The following is a 16,814-nucleotide window of genomic DNA, read 5'->3' as shown; positions in this document are numbered from 1 at the left end:
TTATTCTTAGTTTACCAATGAAGAATGGGGCACAAACAGTTAAAGAACTTGCTGAGGTCACACAACTAGTTAGTAGCAGAACTAGTCCGCAAACCCTTAAATTCATGCTCAGATTCGATGATGGCGAGGGCAGCAGGGTTCATGCAGGAATGAAGGAGAATGCCCGGGACTGCTCCCTTCTCCTTCACATTGTACCCCAGTTACAGAAGAACCACGGAGCCCTCTCCCGGGGACACATGGCCTTGCTTGCACCGGGATGGAGCGCTCTGCGGTCCCCAAAACAGGTCACTGCTTGCCACTGTCCTGGGCCCAGGTGTCCAAACGAAACCACTGGCCGTCCTTGACCCAGTCTGTGCTTTCCCGCCTCCAAGCCTGTGCTCGTCCCCATCTGACACCCCTTCTCCATCTCTGCCTGCTCCCTCCCCATTTAGCCTTCAAAGATGTTGCCGCCTCCAGGCAGCCCTCCTTGATGCTCTCAGCCTCAGCATCTCTCCTCCTCTGAGCTCCTCAGGACTCTCCCGGTGCCTTTCTTAGAGTACATATCACTTTCTACTTAGGTGATGGCTCTTGGTGTAAAGTCTTTCCTCCTTCTGGAAGGTGGGCCCCTCAAGGGTAGGACCCACATCTGAGCCGTCTTTGTATCTCCCTGCACAGCGCCTGCTTAAGGCACATCCGACGGGTGAATGTGTGTGGAGAAGCCACCACCGGTAGTCTGTTGTCCTTGTTTCTCCTTGGAAGGCCAGGCCCACCCTTCATGGTACAGAGAAAGTCTGTCTCCCCTCCTTGCTGTCTGAGCCCTGCTCAGGGCCAGGCAGGCCGCACGCACCAGGTCATCCCTCTGTGCAAGACCTCTTCTCCCTGTTTCTGACACCGCAGACTCTAGGCTGAAGCCCTGCTCACCCCCCTGCCCGCCCCAGGTTCCTGTAGCACCAAGAGCTCTCAGGGGAACAGCCACTGCCCCTGGGATCTGCAGAACCTCTTTCTTTCCCCATGGCCCCAGTTAGGCTCCTGTTAGCAAAGCAAAGAGGGCAAAGGAGACCCCCAACGACAACGGCTCCTGTGGGTTTCCTTGGTGGGGGCAGGAGTGACCTGTGGCCCAGGTAGACAAAAGTCATGTGGTCCATCCCCTGCCTCTGGGGGGACACTCTTGGTCTGTTTCGGGTGGACAATTCTCTCTCTGATTCTGAAAGCTCCTCCTGGGTCACACGTGCCCACTTCTCAGAAAGCTGCTGTTGACGTCCCTGCTCCATCGCTCTCCTGTGACCTGCACTCCCTCGGTACATGTCTGACCTGCAGTGCGTGTGAGGGGAGGTGGTAGAAGCAGGAGGCTGGACTGGAGCTGGGGTGTGAAGAGCGGACAGTGTTCCAGCTCGCTGGGTGACCCGCCAGGTCCTGGAGCTGACATTCTGGGAGAGTGGGGCTCATTTCCCCACCAGGCACTGGGTCACCTTCCTTCCCGTCCCTGGAGACCCAGGAACACGGGAGCCCAGGAGGGTCAGAGGCCATGGCTTGAGGATGAGGGAGAATGACAGCTTCTGGTGGTGGTGGTGGGTCACACAGGGGTCCTTTCCAGGAAAGGGACGTGCCCCATCCCGTCTGGACAAGGGGCAGTGGGGACAGTGGAGAAGGCAAGGAGGGGCCCTGAGGGCAGGTCAAATCCCCACGCCCCTGATGGTCTCTCAGCCCCTCTGACGGGGCCCAGAGAGCACATCTTGGAGCAGGATTTCCCCAACCCAGACTCTCTCCAGCCCCGGGAGTGACATGCATGTGGCCACCCCAGGAACCCTGGCCCCGTGTCCCACCCAGGGAATCCTCTAGTCTGCTGCCATCAGGTCAGGATTCTTGGCAGACAGAGGAGTACAGGAAACAGGGGCTGGCAGGAAGGGAGGTCTCTCCACCAGGCAGACCCTTCCACCACCCTCCGCTCTCCCGCCCTCCCCCCAAGGGACCTCGGCAGCCTGGGCTGCAGAAGAGCCCAGCTCTGACCCAATTCTCCCCTCCAGCCCGACCCACCCATCCCCCCAGCCAGAGCTGGTATGAGGGCTCTGCATTGGGGACCTTTCCTCCAACACACCAATCCTGAGTTCTTTTGCAAACGATTGCCTGTATTAGCCTAAGCTTTTAAAGAAGAAAACTACAGAAAGCAGCCTCACACACATGCTCTCCAGCCCCAGTCTTCACCCAGGTCCTCGCCCTGCCTCCCTCCTCCCTCCCCGTGGTCACAGCACACCCAGCTCTTCCCGCCCTCTCTCCAAGGGTCCCCAAATGGGGATTGGCCTCCATCCTACAGACAGGTTCTCTCCGGATCTCCTGAAGCGGAGCAGGGAACCCACGCGGCGAGCGCGGAGGCTCGCTGGCATCCTGTTCAGTGGCTCAGCTTGGGGCTGGGAGGCTGAAGGCCACCGCTTCTGCTTTTCCTTCCCCCAGCAGTCCAGGCTCTGCTGGCAGAACCTCCCCGGGGCCCCCTCATTCCGGCCTCCCTGGGGCTCCAGGCACTGCCAGTGTCCTCCATCCTTCGGGACTGGCTCCCCAGGCCAGCGTGGGCGTCAAGTGAAGCTTTGGGGATCTGCCGTCATGCTGTGGCTGTAGGGCCGGGCAGGGCCATCCAGGGTGAGGTGGGGCTAGGGGCTGGATTCTGCAAGACAGAGACGGGGCTATGCCAGCTGGTCCCCAGGGGGCAGCTGCCACCCACCCATGCCAAGCGGTGAAGGCGGTACAGCAAGGGGGTCAGGCCCGGGGGCTCTGCCATCAAGGGGCATGGGTTCAAATCCACAGCCACCATGTGCTCTCTGACCCCCGGCAAAGCCCTCCTTGGCCCCTCGGGCCACCACGACCACCCCCAACTCCAGGCGTGTGTGTGCTCAAGCTGGGCTCTGAGAGAGCGGCCTCCTGATGCCTCGGCACAGAAGCCACAGGGAGGAGAGCTGTTCGGTCCAGGGCCGAAGGGCCAGTCTTGCACAAAGGTCAATTCTGAATAATTAAAAATGCCTAGGGGTTCCTTTTTTTTTTGCTATTCAAAATATAAGATGTTTTAAATCCTATTGAGGAAAAATGTCTCCCTATTAACATAGATTATTTGCTTTCCTGAAAGGAGAGTACCAACAAGAGAATTGGCACGGCTTTGGGGCACCAAATGTCCACATCTGGGCGTATTTATGAAGGTGCAGCACAGAAGGAGACTCATCTCCCATCTCGAACTGTGTCGCAAGGCCACGCGGGGAAGCGCAAGCGGGGGCTATGTGGCCCCTTAAGCCGAGTTGCTGGTCACTGATCTAGTCCAGATACTGCATCTTACAGATGGCAAACCAAGGCCCCAGGAGGGTGGGGATGGCCAGGGTAAGTGGCAGAGTTCTGTAGATCCAGACAGACCGCACTGGTGTCATGACTCCCCGCCCCATTGCTCTAGACCGGACGGGCTGCCTTGAGGGCTCCCTAAAGGCAGGCAGGTGGCTGCTCCTCTGTCCTTTCCTCCCTCCCTCCCTCCCCCCCCACCGGGCGGCTTGCCCCCCTGTCAGGGCAGCATCCTTACCTGTGACAATGAGGGTGGTGGTGCTGACAGCCTGGCCCAGTGCGTTCTCGGCCACTGCCTTGTAGCGGCCGCTGTCCTCGGGGGAGACGCTGGGGATGATAAGGGAGCACACACCCTGCACGTCGGTGCTGTACACTGCGGGGTTGCCCGCCAGGCTCTCGTCATTCTTGTACCAGGTGACCTGGGGTCGGGGACAGCCTTGCACGGCACAGCTCATGCAGCATTCGCAGCCCGGGGGCAGCAGGTGGGCCCGCAGCCCCACCAGGAAGCGGGGCTTCTGGCGCAGGTCGGGCTCCCGGTGCCTCGGAGTCTTAACCATGAAGGTGTCTGCGATGAAAACCAGAGAGAGAGAGAGAGGAGGGTCAGAGGGTGGGGACGGCTGGCTGAGGCACGGTCCTAGGGTGACAGAGGCACCTCCCGTTCCTTCCTGCCTCAGCTTACCTGCAGATGTGGCCCCCACGGCTGACTCACTTTTTCCCCCTTTTCTTAAAACACTTTTGGGCTTTTTTTTTTTTTTTTAAACTAAAACTAACACCCATTCCTGGTGGACAAATTAGAACATACAGCAAATCAAAAGGAGAAAGAACAGAACCAAGGGTCATCTCATCACCTCCGGACGACCACGCTACGTTTTAGTGTGGAAACTTCCAGAGGTTTTGTATTTTAGAGAGACCAAGTGATGCGATGTGGTAACCTGCTTTTTCTAGCAACTCCTGTAACCGCGGACCCTCCAGGACCAGTTCAACCGACCTCATCTTATCAACAGAGCAATTAAGAGCGGTCTTTGAGGAACCGAGACCCCTCGTCCAGTTGAAGCTGGTTGAGACCACCAGCCCATCAACGGGGCCTGCGCAGATGCTCCATCAGTGACCCTCTTGACGTCAAGGAGCTGAAAACTCCACGCTCCGCTCACGGTAATGCCGTCGTTTTGTGACCATGCGTCTTATGAAGAGGACGGAGTCTGACTCCGCTTGCGCAGACCGTCAGTTCTCCTCTCCTCTCCTCACCTCCAATCATCCGTCTCCACGCTGCAGACCACCCTGCCCTTCATCCTATAAACTGTGCCCCAAGCCCTGGATCCCGGAGACAGATCTGAGGGCACATGACCCCTGCCTCCTTGCAAATCCATCTTGCAAAATAAAGCTGATTTCTTTCCCCAAAGCTGGTGCCTTAATAACCGGCTCTTTGTGCGTGTCAGACGACAGAGCCCCAATTTTGTGCGTAACGCTGCTTTGAAGGTCCACGTCTATTTGACTAATATGCACTTTCTTTTCAGAGAAACAGTAACCTCTCTTTACCTGGCTGCCTGCCACTGACTGGAGAAGCCACGAAAGGACGTAGACACGAGGACACACACAGCCCCTCCCGCCCTCCCCGAGTCACGGTGCAGAGGCCGCCGGGTGAGTGGGTTGGGCAGGAAGGGGGCACAGCAGTGGCTCCGGGTCTGGCTGGCCACCAGGTCCAGCTCCTAGGGGAGACACACACGCCCGCATCTCTGCCCCGGCCTCCGAGCTCGGTCCAGGGACGGCCGCCACACTCACCTCGATGCCGGGGGATGCACCAGGGCTCGCTGGTGTCCGAGGGCTGGCTGGCCCCCAGCTCGTTCTTGGCCACCACCCGGAAGTGGTACTCGAGGCCCGGGAGGACGCCCAGGAGGGTGAAGCGGTTGGTGTGCAGGCCGTCGGCCGCGAGGCGCCAGGGCCCAAGCCCCAAGCAGCGCGTGAACACCTCATAGTGCAATGGCGAGTCACCCCCCTCGTCCGGAGAGGGCTCCCACTCGGCCGTCACCGTCCCCGGCACGTTCTCCTGCAGGTGGATGGGCCCGGGAGCCCGCGGGCACGCTGAGGACAGAGGGCACAGGGAGCCACGTTGAGGGGACCCAGCGGGCCACCTGAAATCACCCATGTGCTCCGGCGGTGGCCATCTCTGTGTCCCCATGTCTCCTGGGGCCCTGGGGAACGCAGACTTGCAGGCAGGGACCTGGGGCCAGAGAGAGCGCAGCCAGGGGTCTGCAGTTGCATCTGGAGCAGGAAGACCTCTCCAAATGAATCGTTTTTCTTTCAGCCCCATTCTCAGGGCTTGTCTTTTTTTTTTTTTTAAAGGAAGATTGGCCCTGAGCTAACATCTATTGCCAAGTTTCCTCTTTTTTTTTTTCCTCCCCAAAGCCCCAGTACATAGCTATATATCCTAGTTGTAGGTCATTCTAGTTCTTCTATGTGGGAAACTGCCTCAGCGTGGCGTGATGAGCGGCGTGTAGGTCTGCACCTGGGATCTGAACTGGTGAACCCCGGGCTGCCAAAGTGGAGCGTGTGCACTTAACCACTCGGCCACGGGCCGGAGGCACCCCCCCAAAAGAGTCATTTTAATTCACTGGTTTGTAAGTAAAATGACACAGGACACGGGCAGAGCAGGGGTTTTCATGAGACCGAGCCGCAGAGCCCCCGTTGTCAGTGCATAATTCCGTATTCCAGAAGCCCCTTGGGGTGGGGCCCGCGTGGCGGTGGCGGTGGCGGTGGGGAGGGCGGCCCTTATCTCCTACAAGGACCACAGACAACTCCCCCCAGGGCTCTTTCGAGTCAGGGGCTGGTGGTGACCGCTTCCACTCACTGACCCAAAATGAGGAATCGCTGGGGTCCAGTGAGGGGCTGTGGCTTAGCTGTCCCTGAGTTCCCGAGGCAGAAGAGCAATGAGCCCCTGGGGACCCTCCGTCGGCCTCTCCTCCTTTCTCTCTTTGAACACGTAGGGAGGGTTGGTGAGGTGGGGGGGGCGATCCCTTTGCAAACCCAGGCCTGGGGGGCACAGCGGAGACCTGTGATCGGGCCAGAGGGAAAGCTCCCTGCCCCGGAGAGTGGCTGAGCCGTTCCCGAGCCCCTGCCAGGCCTGCCTCACCTGCCACCCGGAGCAGGAAGCTGTGGGTGGCCTCCTTCCCCTGCAGGCCTCTCAGCACCACGGTGTAGAGGCCGGCGTCCGAGGGGCTGGCCGAAGGCACCAGAAGCTGGGTGAGGCCGTCCTTGGTGGACGTCACGCTTCTTCTAGGCAAGGGCAAGCCGTCCTTGAGCCAGGTCACCTCGGGCATGGGGGCAGCCTGGGAGATGAGGGGAAGGGAAAGTGGTGTGGAAGCCACGGCATGGGAGCTGGGCTGAGGGGCGGGCGGGAGAGGAGCACTGTGGGAGGACGGATGTCTGAGCAACGAACGAGGCAGACAGAGCGGGAGGGAGCGGCTGGGGACGGGAGAGGAGGCTGGATGTGAAGTCAGGCACAAACGCCAAGTGTCCTCAACGTGACACCCACACAGACTTCTGGAGTTTCTTCTGCGAGCAGTGAGCTGCTGGTTGAGGCTCTGAGCAGGGGGCTATAATTAGATCTGGATTCCCACGGCCAGGCGGGGACGTGGCTGATGGGAGTGAGGGGGCTCACGGGGAGGGGAGTGCTAGCACCATGTGCCCAAGACTAAGGGGGGGTGCCTTGGGGATCCCTGCAGGAGCCCGGGAGGACTGGCCGGGGACAGTGGTGACCCTGATGGCCATGCCACCAATCCCCCTCGAGACCCTCAGTCCTGGGCACAGGGGGCTCAGAGTCAAACAGGGGTGCGAACAGTCCTGCCTCCCAGATGGTTCTGAGGAGTCAAGAAGTCAATTAATTATATCAACGTGCTTTCAATGCATTAATTGCATGAATCCTTAGAGCAACCCTTTGAGATAAGTTACTATTATTACCCCCATTTGACAGAGGAGGAAGTAGGGCACAGAGAGGTTAAGATATTTGTGCACGGTCAAACAGCTAGTGAGTGACGACACCGGAATTTGAATCCGGGCCGTCTGGGCTGCTGACCCGGGCACTGTACTGCTGTCCTGTCCGTCCAGAGATGCGTGGTGGTGCCTGAGAACCATCCTAAGTCACACGCAGGTGGTGGCCCGCACAGTATGAGTTCTGAAGTCAAAGGGGATCACGCACTGCAGGACCTCTGAACCCTCAGACTGAGGGCAGGTGGAGAAAAGTGGGTGGCCTTGTTTCGAGGTGCAGCACTGGAAACTACCACGAGAGGGGTTTGTGCACAGGAGCATGGTGGCAGCCCACTGGCCAGGTGAGGGCTGTCCCTTCAAGGAGGACCCTCCCCACCCCATTCCTCACAGCTGGCCTGATTTCCTGCACAAGCCCAGGTCCCAGATCAGGGCCTGAAAAGGACCAGGGGAGACAAGACAGCCACGGGTCTGAGTCCGGCTCCCTGTCTGCTCCGGGCTCCCCTCCCCACGCCCTGCCAGATGCACTCACTTCGAAGGGGACAGGAACACGAATGGTGTCGCCTGCTCTGACTGTCAGCGAGTCCTTCATGCTGGAGTCCAGGCGGAACTTGGGGCACACTGGAACACACAGGATGGCTGTCACCTCCCTCTGCAGTTGGGGCCTGGCCCCGAGGGGAAGGCTGGGCCAGCCGAATGGATGCCGAGATCTAATGGGGGCTGGGGGGGGCTCCGAAGGAACAGGAGAGGAGGTTGGGAGGCCCAGGAGCTGGTGGGGAGAGGCTGGCACAGAGCAGGACAGGGAAAAATGGACCCAGCTCTTTGCTTTCGCAGGTGAGATGGCCCCCATCTGAGACACGAAGTGCCAGGCCTGAGACCAACCGAGCCAGGGGCAGAGCTGGGACAAGATCCGGGATTCTGGACGCCAGGTGTTGTGTGCTTTTCACTGTACTGGTCTCCTTTGTGTCACAGTGACAACTAGGGTCTGCTGGGGTGGCCCAGTGTCGGCTCGGGTCAAAGACGGGTCAGCTGCTTCCGGCAACTAAAGCCCAAGGGGCGGGACGGTCCACCCTCAGGTAACAGGGAGCTGGGCGGCTTCGGCCCTGAGTGTGAACCACACTTGTGAGCAACACCTGTGCCTTCTTAGGCCCAGCCTCGGGGGCAGCCAAGAACCCTGGAGGGAGCCTGGACGTCAGAGTCACCACCTGGGTTACAACCTGCCTCTGCCACATACGGGTGGAGAGACCCAGGGCAAAGTACCTTTGACCTCAGTTTCCTTATCTGTAAATTGGGGATAAAATATTAACCTCGTAGGATTTTTTATGAGTCGTAATGAGGAAACGTTTCTGCAGGGCCTGCCTGGCCCAGAGCCTCACTCGTCCATCACAGGTGCTCAAGAAATGCCACTTTCGTCAAACCTCGGAAGGGGAGCCTGGCCCGCAAAGGGCACAGATGCCGCTCAGAGCCTTCTCCCGGGAAGGGCCTGTCGCGGGAGGAGGGGGGTGGCACTCACCAGTGACAGGCACGGCCTGCACCAACGTGTCCAGGGTGGTGGGCTGGCCGGGGCCCCCGTCGTTCACCGCTGTCACCCGCATGAAGTAGCTTTCTCGAGGCCGGAGCCCCTTGGCTGTGTAGGTGGGGCCGGGCACGGTGCCCGTGTGGCACCGGGTCCATTTCAGACTGTCCGAGCCGCGCAGCTCCACCACGTAGCCCTGAGCTTCGTCCCCTTCCTGAGTGTCCGGCCGGGCCCAGCTCAGGGTGATGCTGGTGTTCGACGTGTCTGTGACTTGCAGATCCCTCACGGGCCCAGGAGGTCCTGGCCAGGCCCCATGGGAACGTCAGGAATGGCGTCACCCTCCCTGAGGGTGGCCACTCCGTGTGGCTATTCATTGGTTTTCCTGTGGGAGGCTGGGGGTTTCTTTCACCGAGGGATTTGGAGTGTAGACTTTCCTGGAACCAAGCCCTGACTCCACCCCATCCCCTGCCTCACTTAGGCACCGCAGATCCCATCTCGCCTCCTCCAGGAAGCCTTCCCCAACTCATTCCACTCCTTCGCCAACCCACCAACCCCTTCCCCCTAACGCTCCTTCCTTAATTCCTGAAAGCTGGAATTTACTTGATGACTTCTCGGGCTCCGAGATCCGCGAGGACTAGAACTCTTTACCTTTTTATGCTGAGCTCTAAGCTCCTAGTAAGACGGCCTTCTGGGCCCACAGTTCTTATTCTTCTCCTGTGACGCGGGAACGAGCGTCATCACACAGGCCCTGCCCGCCCCCGGGGGTTTGGGAACACTGTCTGATGCGTGTCAAAGGGCTTTGTCAATTGGACAGCACTGCGACCTTCAAGAGCCCCCCAGCGTTTCTAAGCACGAAGTGAGTTAATCTGCACACAAATCACCTGGGGGATGTCGTTAAAACTACGGATCCTGATTCAGGTGGTCTGGGGTGAGGGTTGAGAGTTTGCACGGCTAACAAGCCTCCAGCCAGTGCTGCTGGACCGGGGACCACGCTTAGCAACAAGGGTCTGGAAAATGTAGGATTGGGGTGGCGACTACGGGACACTGCTCGTCCTGCTTGTCTCCTCCCAGCATTGATGAGGGAGGAGGAAGATGGATCAAATAGGACAGGTTGGGGCCGTTTACAAGGAGTGAGATGCACGGGTCCCCTTTCCTCTCCCATCCACTGACCACACGCTGCCCTTCCTGGGACCACAACTAAGATGCCACTTGGTCAATTAAACTTAAACTATTTTTGCTGGACTCATTCCAACAGCCTGAACACCTGCGGTGCCCTGCACAATGTTGGCCACATTGCAGGGGATGAGCAAATAGTCGTTGGATAGAGAAGCGATGCTGAGGTTTCCCTGTGGCCCCTCACCCTCCCGGCAGTGATGGGGGTAGTGGTAGGTTATAGCACAGGGACACGGGCAGCTTGGAGACTGATCCGCCCAGAGCCGAGGGGTCAGCGGGGTGATCTTGGCAAGGAGTTGTAATCCCCACCGCCTGGCCCCTGGGGGGCTGCTTGATCTCAGTTCAGGGGCTCGTGCCTTTCCTGTGCCCCTATGATGTGCCTCCCCCCGCAGAGGCCATCTGGACTTTATCCTCCAGCCCTCCTGACCATTTCCTTCAGGACGGCCCCTGAACTGTGGCTGCCTGTCCTCTCCCACCGGCTCCAGACCCATCCCCTGCTCACCACCACCACCCCGTCCTCCTGGCTTGGTGCTGTACTTACTCATGGGGTCCCGAGCAAAGACGGCATCCGACGGGGGCCCAGGCTCTCCAGGGCCAGAGGGAGCCACGGCTGTGACCCGGAACTCATACTGACAGCCCTGCCGCACGTCTGCCACGGTCCACTTCCTCTCTGTGAAAAGCCCGCCCCACATTAGTCCCACCCTGATGGGACCAGGCGATGGGGGAGACAGGCGGCTCGGTGGCTCCGAGTTCTGGAGAAGACCAAGCCGGGGCCTGCATCCCTCCCCCCCATCCAGCCCACCCGGTGTGGCTCCGTTCTCTCCAAGGGGAGGAGAATATTGCTCTGTGAGTCAGGGCCCCGAGTCCCTGCCCTGTGGTTCTGCCACCAACTTGCCGGGTGGTCTTAGGCAGGCACCCGAACCTTTCCGGTTCTGTCTGCCTTACAGCGTTATTGTCATATTTAAATAAAATGGAACCACGACGTAATGAAGTCGGAAAGATGGCCTCAGCTCAGCTCCCTCCTTCTAGAGACGAGGAGACTGGGGCCCGAGCAGCTTGTCCCTGGCTGGTAACTGGGTCTCCTGACAACCTGCTCGGCGCTCCCACCCGCTCTTTCCCTACGAGCCCTGGTGTGGGCTCTCCTGTTTTTTATGACCTCAGAAGGCAGCTCCTTAGAAAGATCTTAGGAGCAGGGGACACTTCTCCCCCATTTTGTGGATGAGGAAGCAAAGATCTAGTGAGGGGAGTGAGCTGCCCGAGGTCAAGGCCAGGAGGAGAGCGGCCAGGGTCAACAGCTCCATCTCTGGCTTCCAGCCCAAGACATCTTCTCTTACAGCAGCTTTCCCAAACTCGGAGGCACTGTCGACATTTTTCAGATAATTCTTTGTTGAGGGTGTGGGGGTGGGGAGGGCGCGTGCTGTGCGTTGTAGGATGTTCATCAGCCTCTCTGGCCTTTCACACTAGATGCCACTGTCCACCTTCCCCCTGACCCCCACTCGTGACAACTAAGACTGTCTCCAGACATTGCCAAAGGTCCCCAGGGGCAGCACTGCCCCAGGGGAGACCCAGGAACTAAATTGGTCTGGCATGACGGTGCCACGGGACCCTGCAGCTGGGAAGGGGTCCCGGGAAGGCTTGGAGCATCCCCGTCAGGCCCGCTCACCAGGCACCGGGCGGTCGTTCGCTGCTGTCCAGGTGTGGCTCCCCTTCTTGCGCTTCTCGACCATGTAGCCCAGGATGTGGGCACTGCCGGGGCCCTGAGGCGCCGTCCACGTCAGCGTGATGGCCTTGCTGGAGGCTGACAGGATGGTCGGGGCGGAAGGGGGCCCTGGGAGAGCTGGGGGGCGGAGAAGGTGCAGGTCAGCCAGAGGCCAAGGAAAGGGGCCAGCTCTCGGCCAGGTCTCGGGGGAGGAGCGGGGCCTCTGGGGACAGCCACATTGTCCTTCCCTGTGCGAGTGTCCGGGGGCCGAGCCAGCCTGCTCTGGGACACTGTTCTGGCTGTTTGGGGACAGGAATGACGGGACCAGAGAAGCTTGTGGCCTAGGAGTCTAGAGCCAGCCCTGAGGCCCCTCAGCCCCACGTCCCCTGAGAGATGCTCCAGACAGGGGCACCTGATGGAGGAGGGTCCTGAGGCAGTGGCTCTGCCTGTCCATCCCCGACTCCCGGACAGCCACAGCTGGGAGAAGACCCCATCAACCTTGCTTCCTGATCTGGCAGCCAGATCTCAAACAAAGCAGAGGCAAGGGGTCTCCATAGTATTCTAGAAGGACCTCAAGACCCCCAGGCACTGTCTGGTGTCCCTCAGCCTCCAGGGCAGACCTGCCCGTCCTCTGCGCACGGTGGGGAGCCCGGGAGCGCTCCCCACCCCCAGCCCCAGCCTGTCCTCTCACCCTCAGGAGCCAGCAGCACCTCCGCAGACTCCAGGGCCTCCCCAGCCCCCTCGGAGGTCACGGCCCGCACGCGGAAGGCGTACTTCTTGCCCCGCTCCACGTGGGCGTCGGTGAAGCTGGTGCTGTCCCCGGGGGGCTCGCCCACGTTCAGCCACGTGCTCCTGCCGGCCTGCCGCCTCTCTACCATGTAGTGCTCCACGGCCCGGCCCCCATTGTCCCGCGGGGGCCGCCAGCGGAGGGAGACACCAGCCCCCTGGCAATCCTGCACCTCCAGGGGGCCCTGTGGGGGCTGGGGTTTGTCTGGACCCAGCAAGAGGAGCAGGGAGAGAAGGGGGGTCAGAGGAGCTGGAGGGGAGCCATGTGGGACATCCCCCCTCATGGGTGGATAAGCTGGCAGTGGGATGGGGTGCCCAAGTGGGCATCACCTAGAGGTGCCCCTGGTCTCCCCCACCCCAGCACAGGCACATACATGCGGGGCGGTGACACGGAGGGCAGGACTCCCTTAGTGGCTGGCATGGGCACCTGCTCAGCCCTCCAGTGGCACCACTCAGGGCTGGGGGCCGCCACCCCATCCCAGCTACTTCCCGAGGGCCCCGTGCATCAGCTCTCAGCCGACAACATTCCCTCCTCCCAGCACCAGCCCAGCCCTTTATTTATCTAAACTGCTTCTTCCTAACCCGTCTGTGGGGGGGGACAAAGCGCGGTAAGGGTAGGTTCGGATCTTAGCATGCAAATGCAGAACAGAGCCAGGGGACCACCCCGGGGCTGCCCCTGCCGGCAGGGAGGGCCCAGAACCCCGGGAGCCCCAGGCTTTGGCGGGGAGAAGGCTGGGGCTGGCACCTAAGACTTGCAGGGTGAGCTCGGCCTGCGCAGAGCCCCCGTCACTCCTCAGCGTCACGCTGTACTGGCCACGGTCCTTCCTGCTGGCGCTGGAGAGGCACAGCCGCGTGAAGTCATCCCCCAGGGTCACCTGGGGCCCCCCGCTGCTGCGGCCCAGCACCTCGGCACCGTCCTTCCTCCAGGCAGCCTGCACGGGGAGGCGGCTCTGGAAGGGCACCTTCATTGTCACCGGCTTCCCAGCCTTGACCACCAGTGGCTCTCGCAGTTTCTCTTTCACATCGGGAAGGATGACGGGGGCGTCTAGAGACAGAACAGGGCAAGGGGCTCAAAGAAAGGCAGGTTCTGGGCACGGGGGGTGGGGAAGTGGGAGCCAGAGAGGGAGGTTTGGGTAAGAATAGAGCACCCCTCCCCACCTCCAGAGGACTAACGGGGTGAAGGGGCTTTCCCTGCAGCTGGAAGGACGAGGGGGAGACCTCACAGAGAGGTCCCAACATGGAACGGGGAGGGTGTGGGCTGGCCTTTTGAAAGCATCTTCTCAAACTCAGGATGAGATTAGACTGGGTGCAGACCAGCCACATATCCAGGTGTTGGCAAGGGGAGCATATGCCCCAGTACAGGGAGTCTGCTGAGCCGGGAGCAGGGCTGGGCCTCACCGTGGACGGTCAGCGTGGCCTCGCTCTGCTGGCTGCCGGCGACAAAGGTGTACCTGCCGGCCTGGGTGCCCTGCACGTGGGCAATGAGGAGCCTGTGCACCAGGCCATCCTGCTCAAAGACGACTCCATCCTGGGCACCAAGCTGGAAGAAGGGCCACAGAGGAGCCGGTCACCTCCTCCCGGCGCCGCTCCTCTGGGCCCTTTACTAACGGCAGGCACGTGCCAGAGCTGTCCATGCTCAGTATCCCATTTAGCTGTTCCAACAACCCCACAAAGTGGGGGCTGTTATTAACCCCGCTTTATACATGAGGAGACCAGAGGCCATCTCAGTGGTCAGTGGCAGACCTGGGATCTGAGCCCTGCTTAGCCATGCTCTGAAGCCCTGGGGCGTCCTTCCTCCTGGGATGACAGCCAGGATGGAGGACAGAGGGGCCCTTCAGAGATACCAGAGATCCCGTCTGGTTGGGCCGACAAGACGCATTTGTACAAGGCCTTGAAGGATGGGGAGAGAGGCATGGGGAGATTCTGGATGGCAGGTGGGAAGGCAAGGGGTGTGTCGAGGGAGGAGCAGGCAGGACACACATCCATTTTATAACCCAGTTTATTCTAAACATACCCAGCTGCTGGCTGTTTAGACTTCTCCCATGGCAGATGAGTAAAATGAAGAAGGAAAAATCTTCATTGCCAAGAAAGAAAAGTCTTCCTTGCAAAGCCCCTTCCCTCTGCACCGCCATCCTCCCGTCCCTCCCTGCACCTGCATCAGCACAGAGCTGGGGTGGCAGTACCTTGACTCCATCCTTCAACCAGGTCCCGGGGCCCAGGTCGCGGGTGAGGGTGCAGGACAGCACGGCGTCCTCGCCCCACTGCACTTCCGTGTCGACCAGGCCCTGGGAGAAGTGGCCCGCGGGGCCTGGGGAGACACAGGGGGCGTCTGGGGGCTGGTTGCCCAGGGATTTTCCCAAGGCCCAGACTCCCAGGCCCTGGCCGCACTGTGCCCTGGAGGGCACCATGTCCTGCCAACTGGGCTCAGCCGGTGCCAGCAAAGCCGGGCCCCTAGTTTTTCCCGAAGGGCCTAGGCTCGTGCAGGAGATGCGGGTGTGAGGTGCACGGAGGGGCCCTGAATCACACAGACACGGAGTCTGTGTAACACAGAGAGGGTCAGTCCAACAGCTCTGGTGCACTGGACAGAGGGTGTCAATATGCACACCCAGGACACCTCGCTGAGCCCCAGGCAGCCTGGATCCCCCCCAAGGAGGGGGAAGAGGTTGCTTCCTGGGTTGGGAAGAGATCCCTGAAAATGGGGACACTGGAGGGACAAACTCCTGGGGCTGGAGGCAGAATGGGGACCGACCCAGGAATCCCAGCGTCGGATGGGACTCAGCCTGCTGAGAAATACTTACCTCGGGCCTCCTCGGAGAAACGGCCAGCATCAGGCCCATCAGGCCTGTATCTGGATCTGGGACTCTGGGTGGCATCTCGCCCCTGGCCGTCGGCGTCCCACCTGGCCTCTCTGCCGCCTCTCCTGCTGCCGGGATGGCTCAGGGGGTCCTGCTGCTGGTCCTGGTACAGAGCATCTCCCAGGCCCCCTCTGCTCGTCTCTCCAGGCAGCCGCCCCAGGCCTCTGGCCTCATCCGCTCCTCCTCTCTTTGCAGCTCCAGCCTCGGCCCCCAATTGTGTTTGAGCCCTGTTCCTGGGTGCACCCAGCCTACCGTCTAACCTGCTAGACTCTGCTGCTCCCCATCCCTGAGACTCCTTTAGGGCCCCTGGACCTCGGGCCTTGTCATTCTCAGCCTCCAGAGACCCCTCACCCCCTAGGGACCCCCTTCCTCCTCTCAGCCCTTTGCCTGGCTGAGCTCCAAGGTCCTGGACGCCCCCTGATCTGTCCCCAGAGTCTTTTATGCCAAATGGACCATCTAGCCCATTCCAGGCTCCCTGAGGTCCTGTGTCCCCAGGTTTTTGGGTGAGGCCCTTCTCCCCATCACTGTAAGTCTCTTTATCCAGGACACCCGAGACCCCTGGGCCACTGGATCTGCCCCTTCCAGGACCTGAACCTTTGCTATCTGGGAACCTTGAGCCTCGCCACCCCCTAGCTTCTTCTTGGCCTGGAGCCCTGTCCCAGCCCCTGGAGCCCTCTGGTCCTTCATGGGTCCCATGGAAAGCGGCATCTTTCTCCTGCAGTGCACTGGGAGCCCTGGAGCCTGGGAGCTGCTTCCCAGCACCAGTGCTGTCTTGGTCAAACCGCTGGTCTTCCTGGCCTGGGGCCCAAGCACGGCTCTCCCCTCCTCCATCAGCAGCCCCTGGCCTTGATTTGCCCCTTTCCCCGGGCATCCCTTTGCCGTCCAGCACCTGGCCCGCACCTGCTGAGCTCCCTGAGCCTGCTCCCATTCTCCTGCCCCCCAGCAGTGCATCCCCAGCTCCCTGAGGGGCCAGTGCCCCTGGACCAGCCTCTCTACCCCTGTCTTCTGTCCCTGGGCCTGCTTTCCAGGAGTCCTGTTCACGCCCAGAGTCCAGAGCAGCTGTCCCTGACCAGGCCTCACCCTCCACTGCCCCTCGACCACCAAGACACCCAGAAGTCCCCATACCCCCTGCTTGGTCTGCGGACCTGCCCTTCCTACTGGTAGCCTCTCTGTCCCCAGGAGAACCTGGGGTCCCAGAGGCCCCAAGACCACCCTTGGAGCCCTGCACATCTGGAAGGATCTGTGGCCCTCTGGGCATCCCCAGCACCCCAGGGCCCCTGTGTCCTGTGCCGTCTGCAGTGCCCAGTATTCCAGTCTGCCCAGAACCCACGCCAGGCCCTGTCCCGTCTACATGCCCCACTCCCCTGCCCCTCTCTGCACCATCTTTTTTGCTTGTGCCACCGTCAGACCCCTCTGATGCTGCCCAGGATGCAGACCTGCGCCCTTGGGCCTCTTGGCCTCTGGGTCCACCCTCATATCCCCCTCCAGCCAGTGAGCCTGTTACTCCGAAACCTCC

At 60.7% G+C, this 16,814-nt stretch overlaps 1 protein-coding gene across 1 annotated transcript in view; it reads right to left on the bottom strand.

Moving 5' to 3' along the window:
- Window positions 1-2,084: 2,084 nt before the first annotated feature.
- The window catches only part of IGFN1 (immunoglobulin like and fibronectin type III domain containing 1), a 35,112-nt gene continuing 20,382 nt past the window's right edge, over window positions 2,085-16,814 (bottom strand). The window contains exons 13-25 of the mRNA XM_046679013.1: window positions 15,242-15,368; window positions 14,627-14,751; window positions 13,842-13,983; window positions 13,189-13,488; window positions 12,349-12,648; window positions 11,622-11,795; window positions 10,500-10,628; window positions 8,783-9,085; window positions 7,802-7,890; window positions 6,419-6,614; window positions 5,071-5,370; window positions 3,530-3,856; window positions 2,085-2,635 (exon numbers count right to left, since the gene is read on the bottom strand). Coding sequence (XP_046534969.1) covers window positions 2,622-2,635; window positions 3,530-3,856; window positions 5,071-5,370; window positions 6,419-6,614; window positions 7,802-7,890; window positions 8,783-9,085; window positions 10,500-10,628; window positions 11,622-11,795; window positions 12,349-12,648; window positions 13,189-13,488; window positions 13,842-13,983; window positions 14,627-14,751; window positions 15,242-15,368 — 2,526 coding nt within the window. The 3' untranslated portion in view covers window positions 2,085-2,621. The remainder of the gene's footprint in view (window positions 2,636-3,529; window positions 3,857-5,070; window positions 5,371-6,418; window positions 6,615-7,801; window positions 7,891-8,782; window positions 9,086-10,499; window positions 10,629-11,621; window positions 11,796-12,348; window positions 12,649-13,188; window positions 13,489-13,841; window positions 13,984-14,626; window positions 14,752-15,241; window positions 15,369-16,814) is intronic.

This window comes from Equus quagga, chromosome 12 (genome assembly GCF_021613505.1).
Source record: "Equus quagga isolate Etosha38 chromosome 12, UCLA_HA_Equagga_1.0, whole genome shotgun sequence".
Lineage (NCBI taxonomy): Eukaryota > Metazoa > Chordata > Mammalia > Perissodactyla > Equidae > Equus > Equus quagga.
Note: the sequence above shows the minus strand (reverse complement) of the source record. Positions and strands in the feature narration are given on the sequence as shown.